General features: G+C 38.6%; 1 protein-coding gene across 22 annotated transcripts in view; it reads left to right on the top strand.

Moving 5' to 3' along the window:
* The window catches only part of SLC10A7 (solute carrier family 10 member 7), a 180,673-nt gene that overhangs the window by 1,940 nt on the left and 166,295 nt on the right, over positions 1-12,438 (top strand). For 13 of the 22 annotated variants that reach the window (XM_083834722.1, XM_083834723.1, XM_083834720.1 and 10 more), the window contains exons 2-4: positions 1,760-1,842; positions 6,871-7,007; positions 11,559-11,634. In XM_083834722.1, coding sequence (XP_083690848.1) covers positions 1,760-1,842; positions 6,871-7,007; positions 11,559-11,634 — 296 coding nt within the window. The remainder of the gene's footprint in view (positions 1-1,759; positions 1,843-6,870; positions 7,008-11,558; positions 11,635-12,438) is intronic. The other 9 variants (XM_083834715.1, XM_083834714.1, XM_083834716.1 and 6 more) reach the window with 1 other exon arrangement.

Below are 12,438 nucleotides of genomic sequence, written 5' to 3' on the forward strand. Positions count from 1 at the left end.
TGCAGAGCCCTACTGAATGACACGGAGGGCCCAGCACCCATACCAGTGGAATGCTGTGCCACAAATGAAGATTTGTGCTGGTCTCACCTTCAGGGCGCAAACCAAGCCCTTTTTGGCATGCTTCCCTAGTCAGTGAATGTGTCTATTTTGGTTTTTCATGAAAAGAGCTTTCCTGATCAGTCTTTGGCACACAAGATGAAGGGGATCTGTTCTGATTGGAATTCCCTGGGCCGCATGAACGTGCGAGTGCTCTAGTGGTAGAGTTTTCTCCAGTGTAATAGAGTTCAGGCAGTCCAGTGAAAAACCTGTGACAGAAAAATTGGGTCCTAGAAGAACCCTCATCTTATCCAGACCACCTAACCAACTGTCTGTGTGCCCATATGTACATCTTCTAAAATATTAGAAAAGTTACATAGTTGTCTATGTATGTAGAAATTATATATTTTTCTGTATAACTATTTATAGGATTCTTCTTTTTTTTTTTTTCCTCTGGCTTTTCAGTTAACGTTTTTTTGCAATTGATTTTGCAACTAGCCATGTGCTTTGCTGCAACTTTAACTTTTGCATTTCCTGGCTTATTTTTACATTGTGCTTCATATAGGCAGTTTGTTTTGCCTTTTTTTTTTTTTTGTACTTAACACACACACATTTTTAGTGCCTCATCAACAAGGTTATTTCAGAGTAGGATTTTTGGTTTAAACGACTTGAGATGCAAGCCTGAGTAGACTCAGTGTACTATCAAATCCCTCTAATTTAAGGATCATTGATGCTGCTCACATCAATGTGTCATTCATTCGAGAGAGCAGAAAGGATCTTCTCTTCTGGTGTGTGGAGTAAAGGCTTGCCTGTTTGCTGCTGCAGTTTTGCTCATCACAATTTATTGTCGCTTGCAGAGTTAGGATATTAGTTTGACCCCAAGTAGGCTGTTAATACTTTCTTTTTATTGAAATACCTGGTTGAATGCCTGTAAAAACATGCATGTATACTTTTTGCATTTTGTGGCTTTCAAAGTCAAAGGGTATTAAGATAATTCATCACTTTTATAGGAGTACAAAAACTACTTTATTTTAATCTCCTGAAAAAAAAAGTATATAACTATATATACAAATATAAGCTTTTAATATTGTGGAACCCTTGGAGGTGCAGGCATCTGCCCTGGATGCTCTCACTGCAGCAGTGTGTCTGAAATGTGTTCTCCTAGGGCTGGGATGAAGCATTTTGCCACAGCCCTGTTGTGGGGGAATAACACAGAATTGCGTTGCTTCAAGGAGCTCATTGCAAGGAATGACTTGGTTTCCTTTCTGCAGGAAGCCAGTCAGGCATGTGTGTTGCAGGGGGGACGTCAGAGGTAGATATGGGAACGATGTAGATACCCTCGTGGAGGGAGCAGCTCATATTTTCATTTTAGTGTATGGTTTCAATTTTTGTTGCTGTGGGGGTACTCTGGTGACAGAGCCAAGCTCTGAAAACTCCCCCTTTTTCACACTTGCAGAATTTACCCATTAGTGGCCTGTAATCACGGGAGCCCAATCTTTACAACGCCATACCTCACTGGTCACTCACTGATTTGTTTTTATTTAGAAATGAGTAGCATGCTTTCTGTAACTTAACAGTTAAAACCCTACTCTTTTTATTAAGGAGACTTGAATGATTTGATTTTCTGCAGGTATTTTTCTAAAGATTCTCACTTACTTTGATGTAATATATGCATATAATTGTCTCTTTGACTACAGTTCACTCTGTTCTCTATATTTTTTAGGACCCTTGAAACCAGAAATTACCATAACTTACATTGCTGTTTCAGCTATATTCTTTAACAGTGGACTCTCATTAAAAACTGAGGTACTGTAATTTCTCATTGCTTCATCCTTGTTTTGCTTTAAAAGTTTTGTTGCTTTTGATCAGGTTTCAACATAAATGAAATACTTAATTACTATGCTGTTGGTGATGCTCAGAGAAGGGCCAACAAGAGAAGATCAAAATTAGACATTTATATAATAACCCCTCCTTGATTTCAAGAGATTCTTCACAAGCTAGCAAGCGTGTTGAGAAGGAGAGCGTGAATAAATTGCACCCATCCGTAAAGACTTCGCTTGATTCTGTAGGGCTTTGGCTAAGTGGAAGTGCTGAGCACAATTTTGAGTGCAGAAGACTGGATCTACACCTGGGGTGCATCCCAACCCATATCAGGGTGAGACCCAGGAGCACACTGGCACCTGGCTCCTCCTACCATTGCGCATCTGCATTTCCCCACTGCCCAGTTTAGCTACTAGGCAGAAAACTCTGTGAATCCTAGGGTAGAGCTCTACAGGGACCTGGTCAGAGAGGGGTTCTGGGGATTCTCCATGCCTCCGCAGGACATGAAGAGAAGATGTGAGCTCTCTGTGCCCCTCTCCTTCATCTCATCCGCTGGTGCGTTCTCTAAGTAAGACTGGAGAGGCTAGTCACTACAGGGTTGATGCAAGCCAAGATCAATGGCTGGAAGTTAGCACATTGTGTAGGAATAGGACAACAGCTGGTATCAACACTGAAGTTCTCCTCTGCAGATGTGAGGCCAGTATGTACTTGTATGAGGTCCTGGCGATCTTTTCCTATGGGATTCATCTGTGGGCAGGTAGACTTGAGGTGCCTGTGCGCTGCTGCATATCACAGACATTGAGACTTGTTCCAAATTTGATGTTGCTTATTTTTCGAAGAGGAACGATCTGTGAATAAAAGGAGATGAGGGGAAAACCTCTTAGTGATGTGTCAGGGAGGGAGGGAGAAAGGGAAATGATGGCTGTGTGCCAAAAAAAAAAAAAAAAAGGAGTAACCAGAGCTGAAGGGAAACACTGCATGTCTCTGCTGTTCTGGTTTCTTGGTTCCTTTTACTCTGTTGGCTGTGCTAATTGGTGATGCTGTCCGTATGTTGCATGATACTAATGCCTAAAGGAAGAAGCATGATACTGTCCAGAATTGCATGAGCTTCTGGGCAAAGTGGGATATAGATGAATAGCGTGTGTTAAACGTTTCTGTACCTGTGTCATGGTTATAATGGTAATATTTCTAATGGTGGCACCGTGTGAACTGATGGCAGCCCTCTTTCCCTGTGTCTGCGGGCACTGCTGGCACTAGTGCCTGGATAGTTCTGCCTGGATGCAGTAGAAGTGAAGCGAATAACTGTAGTCAATTCTGTAGCAGCTTTTTTTGAGCCTTGTGGTCTTGCATGGAAGCAGAAAGAACCATATTATCTATTTGCCTAGAATGGAAATTCATCCTAATGTAAACAGGCTGCAGAGAGGCACTTTCTCCACAGAGAAGAGGACCCAAAACCACAAAACTTCAGTGGTGTTTTCTGCTTTCAGGGTTAAGAATTCTTGTATACAGAGAAAAACATGTAAAACTTGCTTCTCTTCCGGTAGCTTGAATCCTTGAAGCATCATATTTGGAAAGCAGCTGTGAGGGAGGGAGGAATCAGTAGCACAGTCGAAGTCTTGGTTAGATTCTGAATGCTATTGCACCTCTAACTTTCTCCAGTTAAGGTGATGTGACTGACACATCCCTTGGCAATACGTCATGACCCACTTTGATAGCTTTCTTTCATTCTGCAGTTCTAAGATACATAGGTATCAGTGAAGCCTTTACAGAAGCTGGTGTTTATGTCTAGGTAGCTGATCTCCAGTTGTTTTGGAAGTACCAGTTAGGGGTGGTGCTGCATGTCCAGCTCTGTATTAGAAGCTAAGCCTTCTTTGAATTTCTGCAATGGGGATAGAAAATACAGAGGAAGAAAAACATTTCACTCATTGTACCTTGTGCTATTACTTTCTAAAATGGGTGTTGAAATCAATTTTTTAATGTTAGGAGGCCAGGTCATTATATTATTAAAATACTTTGGGGGCATGTTTTAATTTTTTTCGGCACAACCTAAAGTTGTTATTAATCAGTTAATCTATCTTTGTAATGGGTTGTTTCTGCTTTTGTCTTGATTAGTTCTTCACCTTCTGTGTGTTCTACCTTGGATAGTACTTTGATTGGAGTGAACTAGCGTTTGGTATGCTTTATGAAATAATAAAAAGTTGTGTAAGCTTTAGCTGATAAATCTGATAAAATTAGTACTAGCTGATGCTCTTCTTAGGTTACACTTCTGTTTCTATCTGCTGTGAAAGTGCATGCCTAAAAAAATTCCTCACTGTGCATTCAGAAAGCAGTACACAAAATAATTGCCAGCATTCGGGGGGAGTCTGTCTGCTCACAGCCTTGTTACAGTTTCAAATATAAAGAGGTCCTCTTTCCTTTGCAGAAATAGACGGTATCCAGGAATGACAAGAACATTTGATTGCACCTTACCATAATGCTCTTCCAGTTTGCAGCACCTGGATAGTTTGCTCTTTCCTTGTAGGGCCCCAGAAATAAGTCGCATACTTGAGTTATCCATTTCAATGAGGAATTTGGAAGGCCACTGAAAACAAGGTTTGCTTTGTTTGAGTTTTTGCCCAGAAGAGCCCACCTGTGACCATGTTAGTGTGACTAGGTGGCACCAGGTGCTGACCGGAGGGAAGCTTGGAGAAGCTCTCTGAAGGGTCTAAATTAGTGGGAAAGACAAGATAACCTGTTCCACCTGGTGTGCAGAAACTGAGTCATAACCGGCAGCTCCCAATGCCATTTCTGAGATTTCTGCTTCTTTGAGTGCTGTGTTGATGGAGGTATTTTGGGATAAGTCCTTGTAGATTGTTTAAGAAGGTAAAGGCTATTTTTTTCCAGTGTTCGTTCTATGCTGATACGGTCTAAGGAATAACTTTTTAAAACATGATCACCAGAGACATTTTAAAGACTGGTAATTTAGGTCTGCAAATACCTGTTCTGCTAGTACAGCATTCCTTCATGTGCTAGGTTGGCTGTGTTGTAATTGCCTTCCTTGCTCACTGGAACCTGTTACCAACCTTTCCCAAAGTTTTGGCTTGGATTTTGCTTTTGAAAGTATCAGACTTCTTGAAAACATCTGTTTTTAATGCATTTTCCAATTGTTGTAAAAACAGTAAATTAAGAGGGAAAGCAGGCAACAATGGTACAATACTAAAAGAAAAGAGTATCTTGTACAATGCTGTTGGCTCCAGTGTCTGCACGTCTGTGTGTGTGACATTGCCTAGACTGGGATTGCCGTCAGAGATTGGTCCACTAGGAGATCTGGGGCCGAAGGTGACATGGCAGGAAAGGAAAAATAAGCAGCTTTGCTGAAATAAGTTGCCTTATTAGTGTTTTTCTCAATTGTATTACTTACATTTAAAAATACACTTTTATGTAGGTATTTTGAAGTATCTTTTCTTCCCCTGTACAGTGTTTCTACTACTAGACACTTTATTTTTGCTTTCTTTTTGAGAAAGGATGAAATAGTGCTACAATGAAGCTTTCTGTAACTCAGCCAGTACTATGACAGCTTATGTATGAAGAAAGCCTATTTTTTCATGCAGAGTTACATGGTGTGTGCAAGAGTGTTCTTTATTTAAAAAATGAAGTAGTTGTTTCATTCAGTTAACTAAGAACCAAGAGTAGTGATTCTTTCTTGTTAAAAGTGGTTCAAGATGTACATTTCAAGTCCATGCTGTATGTAACTTTGTGAGAATGGGGTATGAACAGATGTGTAGATTTTCATGGAAGGTTTTTTTTTCCCAAACCCAAATTTGGAAGACAATTTTATTCCAAGAAATAAAGGAGGATATTGTGCTGAATTGCTAGTACTTCCAGATGTGTATTTACATCAATGTGCATTTGGAGGATCGAAAATGCAGCATTTGATTGTTTTAAAAATAAAACAGCTGAATAACAATTCAACTCTCTCGTAGCTGAGAGGTAGCATGTGAAGATCTGCTGCTGTATTACTGTACAATACATATATGTATATTTAGTGCATCTGTGGTATCAGACCTAAGATACATGGAGAATCCTAGCAGATCTTGAATAAAAATGCCACCAGTTCTTTTTATGTTGCATTGTTTACTGAAGGGCGCAAGTTATTTTGAGAGATAGGAGAAGGACCTTGTCTTCTTGATATATGGGAGCTGAAATGTACAAGGCTTTTCTCTGATACTTGAAAACTCTACAGAAGATTCTTGTAGTGCCCGGAAAACAGAAACAGAGAGAGACATAGCTAACTGAAGAGCATATTGTGTAAGGATACTTGATCTCCTCTCTGGAGAGCTCTTACTGCTTTTGAGGAAAGACACCGTGTAACAGCAACATTTTATTTATTTCCTCAGTCTTCTAATCTGTTTTGCATCTTATTTCTCTGCATTTTATGGCTTAACTGTTCATAAGTTTTCATAGCCTTGGTGTTCTTTCTTAGTTCTTCTACATGAGCCTAATATTTTTGTATGAATTTCCTATCGGTACAATGAACAATCAAAATCTGCCACTGGATTATTTGCTTTTTATGTTTGTTAGATTTTAATTGTAATGTCAGGATCCCTTTTTCCTGGTGTAAAGGAGAATCACATTCTCTGTGGCTCTCTTCAGACTAGGGAAGCTTGAAATCACCCAGAACTACAAGTTTCCCTTCCTTTTGATACCAGCAGTCAATAAAGTAAACAGGCTGTCAGCATAGTTAACACAGGTTTTGAAACACAGTGCTGAGGCTGCCTGCCAAAAAGCTGTTGTTATAAGAGCTATGGTATTATTGAAGTGGTGGACAATTCTTTTGGAAAAACACCCAGGAGCAGATAGAGCTTTTATGTTGTCTGGATGTACTTGTTATTAAAGAGGAGATCAGATGATCCCTAAAGGTGCCTTTTTGACATGCACTTTCTATTATAAAGATAATCCTAGTTTTAAAAGCACGAATACGGTTTTACTTCAGCTGTTATGACTGCAACTTCCTCTCTTCTTTTTCTTTTGCAGGAGCTGACAAGTGCTTTGATGCACGTGAAACTACACCTTTTTGTCCAGATTTTTACACTTGCGTTCTTCCCAACAGCAATATGGCTCTTTCTTCAGCTATTATCAATCACACCTATAAATGAATGGCTTTTAAAAGGGTATGTGTAAACATAATGGAGTGAACAATATTTGTAGCTGTCTTCTTAAAGGGCTGCTTGTCCTGCAATGGGTGTTTGAAGAGATATTATGAGCAGATTTTGCTGTTTGCTTTTGTGCTACAGTGCTTTGTTGTTGAAAACAGCACGCACAAAATTATCTTTTCAGGAACCTGGTATCATTTTTAGAAAATCTGGTCAATTAGTTTCATATGGAGAGAGCTTGCAACAGGTTACCTTTTTCTTTCAAAAACACCTCTGAAGTGCTGTGCTGGGTCTCAAGGAAGGCTGAGGGGGAAAAAGAAAACATTCTGAAGAAAACCATAAGTCTGTGAATAAATACTAAACATGCCACATATTGGTATTCTGTTTTGTTTCTAAACAGTCTGTACTGAGCATCTCTTGCATGTGTACAGATAGGGGCTCAGTATTTGCTCCTAGCTAAATAACGGGGGAAAGAAAAAAAGATGGAATAAATTTGAGATGAGCAGAAGCTACGCTACCATGAAAACAACGTGTTTTAAATCTGTGGTGTAGTCTGCCAGTGTGTGCTTCCAAAGTTGTATTGATGGTTCAGTGGTGCTAGATGTTATGAAAAATCCAAAGAATAAAATGTTTTTTCAGAATCAAAGGTAAATACCTAGGACCATGCAGCTACGTGGGAATATGTGAATACAAAATCAATTATTTTAGAAACCTACTTTTAAAAATCCCTGTTGTTTCTTAGTACTTGGTGAAACATTGCTTGGGGAGAGTTCCCTATCTTTAAAAGTTTAATGATAAAGCTCCTTGTGTTTACATTTTTACAAGGCCTGAGCCTAAAAGAGTGTTTTGTTTTGAAGAGGCTTCTCCAGGCCTTCCACCAAGAGTGAAGTGGTCTAAATGATACTGAGAAGATGAAATCTGAGACAAAATCACTTAAAAGTACTTAGCTTTGCTTAACAGTGTTAGTACATCAAGCTAATAACAAGGTTGCAGAGAATGTTAATTTGTGTTTTTCCTCAGCCAGAATAGAGAAAGGATTTTCCATAGTGACAGTCTCAGTTTCTGAAGTGCAAGGTATGAGAAGGTTTTTTGCTTTTTCCTCTTTTCAGCACTTCTCATCCCATCTTTCCTGATGGCTCTTGAGCCACTTTTGTGCTTAGTATTTAAGGGAAGTGAGTTTTATGTGCACAAAAAAACCTCCATGTAAAACTACAATATATATGTATAGCTATATATGAAATAATATAATAATATGGCTATATTAAGGAAAAAAAAAAAAGACTCCTTGCTACACATGGAGTCTAAACTAGCCTAATTTTTCACGTTACCATGTTTTGTGTTACCAGCGAGCTAGTACACTTGTTGCAAGCTGTCTTGCAAGCACCTGTTCCTTGAGTACTATTTCTGCTTTGGCCACATCTTATCTTAGTACAGTAAATCTATTGTATTGAGATTTCTTTTAAAGAATGGTCAGATTGGAAAGTTTAATGAAGGGTTATTTGGACAGATAGCTTTCTTGATAAATACTGCTTTTTGGGACACTGCTTAGACTACTTGCTATTTCGTGGCACTGAACACATCCACTGCAACTGTACCTTCAGTGCTGTCTGTTGGAGAAGCAATTGAGCTCTGTTCTAATTAGTTAAAATAACTCATTTCAAAGCAGATACTCACACATATACATACGAGTACATGAAAGTAGACTGAAGAGAGGAAGTGAGGACTGCCTGTACTTTGCCTGCTGTATATATCTGGAATTCATCGTAATGCCCCACAGGTGTAGGTTTTTATTCTCTAAAAATACTGAAATAACCAAACAAAAATGGGGTTTGGCAAAGTTACTTCCTCATCATGTATGTTTATCACTGTTTTAGTGGGAGCTGGCTGATCACCCTCACAAAGGCCTGAGAAAACAGGCATATGCTCCCGAGGGTGTTCAGCTCCCTTTTGGCAGGGTGGCACACCTGGGGACTGTAGTTCTGCTCTACTCTCTAGACAAGGTTATGCTTAAAGGGCACAGTCAAGCCCACAGGTAATTCCCTGCATTGCTTCAGAATGAGTGGTAGATTCTCCCATCCTTCATAACAGTCTATTTCGCTGTGCTATTTGAGAGGCAAATTCAGGTGTTACCGGCTTTTCATCTCCGTTTCTACAGTTTTGTTTTGTTTTTCTCTGTGTCTGGGGTGATATTAGGAGGTTTGTTTTGCAGTTATTTTGAAATATATAAAATAGAGGAGGAACTGACATCACCAAGCATCTTTGAAGTTCGTTCTTTTGTTAACTGACTAGATTTTGCAATGACAGGATCTCTTTGAAAGAGAACATGATGCAGCTTATTAGTGTTTGCGCAGGCTCACCTCTTCTACTCTTAGCATATAGCATTTCCAGCACCGTTGGTAAGGCGTGAGATGCGAAGTCTAATACAAGATACAGCTTTGGTAGTTACATATCTGAAATACGTGAATTTGGAGCTTAGTACTCAGCTGTCTGCAGTATATCAATAGAACAGGTATTATTTATTGCCCTTCAGCAAGGGTTTAGACCCCTGATATTAGTGCTTATAACACTGCCTGAATGAGTGGAATATTTCAGTTTTTTGGTTGTAATAATCTGTTGGCTATTAGAAGAACTAGTTTGTATATTGCTAGTGTTGCATATAGCTAATATAAAGCAAGAAAAAAAGGTGGTCAGGCTATTTACATGAATGTTTCGATACACAGGATTAAAAGTATTTCCATTTAGTGGACTAGTGGACCAGGACTTTTGTAGATAGATATTTTCCTATAACGGATATTTAGAACCGTAGCTTGATAATGCTTTTTATTTTTTAATTCCAAATATATTATTACAAATTTGAGAAGGTTCACAGAGATTGTGTTATTAAACCTTTCTCCTCTTACAGTGTGGAAAATCCCTGTCAACTGACATGAATACACTTGCACACATTTCATACCTTTCTGGATAACTTTGAACTTTAATCCACCCTTATTAGTGCAGGTGAGAAGTTCAAGGAGCTGACTGCCAAGAGACCACATAGGAAGAGGGATAGTAGTATTGCAGCTGATAGAGGGGATGGATATCAGAGTCACCATTTGTTCATCTGCTGTATATTTTTATATATATTTGAGGGGGATACACTAAACTTTCCAGACCATTTTTTTTCCTGTGTTTCTCTTTTTTTCAGTGTGAGCCTATCCTGCCAAGCACTGACAACTCCCTGCTTCCATAGTCTTCACTCTAAGCTGGAGGTCCTATGTACTTCCAAGGTGGTGCTTGGCAGTTTGTGGGATTGAATTTATATAATGCTTACATTGGTTGCCTTTTTCCTTTTCCACAGTGTCTGTAGCTGACTGAATACTTTTGTTGTCATTTACCCTTTTCTTCTATTTAAGCTGTTTGTATTTTTGCAGTATATCAATTGCACTGTAATATGCTCCCTGTTGTTTGGATTTAGTGCTTCTGTTTGCTATAGCTTTTTGACACTGCATTTCTTGGGGATGGACTAACATAGTTACAAGTACAAAGCAGGTCACCACTAGTAATTGTGTTCTGAACTAGAATACTGTCTCAAACTCCAATACTTTAAAAACAAAAGTAGATTCCATGTTTTGGGGAATTCACAGATCATTTAATTTCCTGCTTTCCTGTTCCTTCTAACTCAGCACAGGTGGTACTTCCCTCCTCCACCAGAAGGATTATTTTACTTAAGTTAATCATAACTTGTTGTGGTGTGTTCTTGTTTTTTCTCAATACATGTATAAAACAAACCAGTTTTGTAATAACCACTTTTTTGTGGACTGTATTTAAAACAAAAGAAAGCTCACAAATTTCTCACTTTGCAACAACATTTACTATATACATTGGTAATTTTGCAGCACAAACAGTGGAAGAAATGACAGATGATATATTTTAGACTTCTAAAATGTTGGATAAAATTATTGACATTTCTATTAGTGGAAGTCAAATGACTTTACCACGAAGTGAAAACATATATAAAAATATAACATTTAATGGCCTCTTAACTTTCAGGAAATAAAAAGCTTAATTGTGATATATATATTTTTTGTAGTAATGGCTGATGGAAAACAAAGTAGTGGAAACCTAAAATAGCGGGCATGGTTCTTCTAGTTCTTGCATTTCTTAGTAGTCAATGTTTTCATCACTAAAGTTTGTTTGTTTTTTTTTAAGAAGTTAAGCATTTGCATCCTTTTATTCTTTTTTTCTAAATCGATACCTGCATCTCAGCACGCTACAGACTTAACTACATTAGGACATATGATGCAGTTATCTTTGAGATATATGTGTAGATACATTTGTGAATGGTAAATAAAGTGATGTGTATAGGGAAATTAAGTCGCAGAGAGATCAAGCGTTTTTTTTAGTAAATGGTGATATGACTCCTCGGTGTGGTGTTGGTGAGAGAAAGCATACAAATCATGCCTGCTGGTACAGGGCTGTAACTGCAATGCAAACTGATTGTGTTTGCTCAGCTATGTGGTATTTAAAGATTTTACCTTGCATAGTATTTCCACCTGTGGGAAACATAATGTTTCTTTTTGTTGTTTTCAGCTTGCAGACTGTAGGCTGCATGCCACCTCCTGTGTCTTCTGCAGTAATTTTAACCAAAGCTGTTGGTGGAAATGAGGTGAGTTTTCATTTTGTTCGGGAAAGTGGTTTTTTTTTTTTAACAGAAGTGTGAAAAAATAGGTATTCATTTATTATGAACTTGCGTGGCAAAACACTAACTGCAGTGTGATGCTATTGTGGTTTGTAAAAACTTCTTGAATTAAAGCTTGGGTATTGTGTTGGTGTCAAACAAAGGAAGTAGCGATGCATTCATTACCTGATGGCATTGGTCAAGCTGACAGAAGCTCAGTTTTCTGAGGCAATAGAAATGTTTCTGATAGAAATTGGTATTAACATCTTTCTGCTTGTTGTTGCTTTGTAATTCCTAACCGTATAATGTTTGTATGCTGTGTACTGTTTATCTCAGAGACCACTAGGTTTTTGGAGGAAGAAATGTCCTTGCAGTGCTTGTCTGAACAGTGTCTATTATTAAGGGACCCTGTAGCAGGAGTTCCCCAAGCTAGAAGCTGCAAATGTAGCAAGTGAGATGATGGAGACACAAAAATGAATTTGAATCCTATAACGTTGTTTGAGACTGCATGAAATTAAATTTCTGGGAGCTCAGGGTTCTTTGTCAGTGATGTAATACAAAGTTCTCAACAGAAGGGAAATGCTGGAATTGAGGTTGTCTGTGGAAACTCAGTTTGGTCACATTATGTTTCTGCCTTAAAGTGGCATGTGCTGTCAATTCAGACTGTTTCTTTCTCCATAAAATACAATTTTTAGGAATACCAGGTAGCCAGTGTTTAGGAAATGAATGCAAGTGTGATAGTTAATAAGGTTCTTTCCTTTAGATCTGCTTCTTTGTAACTGCAGAAGCTGG

Source organism: Anser anser (assembly GCF_964211835.1).
Source record: "Anser anser genome assembly, chromosome: 4".
NCBI classification, from domain to species: Eukaryota; Metazoa; Chordata; class Aves; order Anseriformes; family Anatidae; genus Anser; species Anser anser.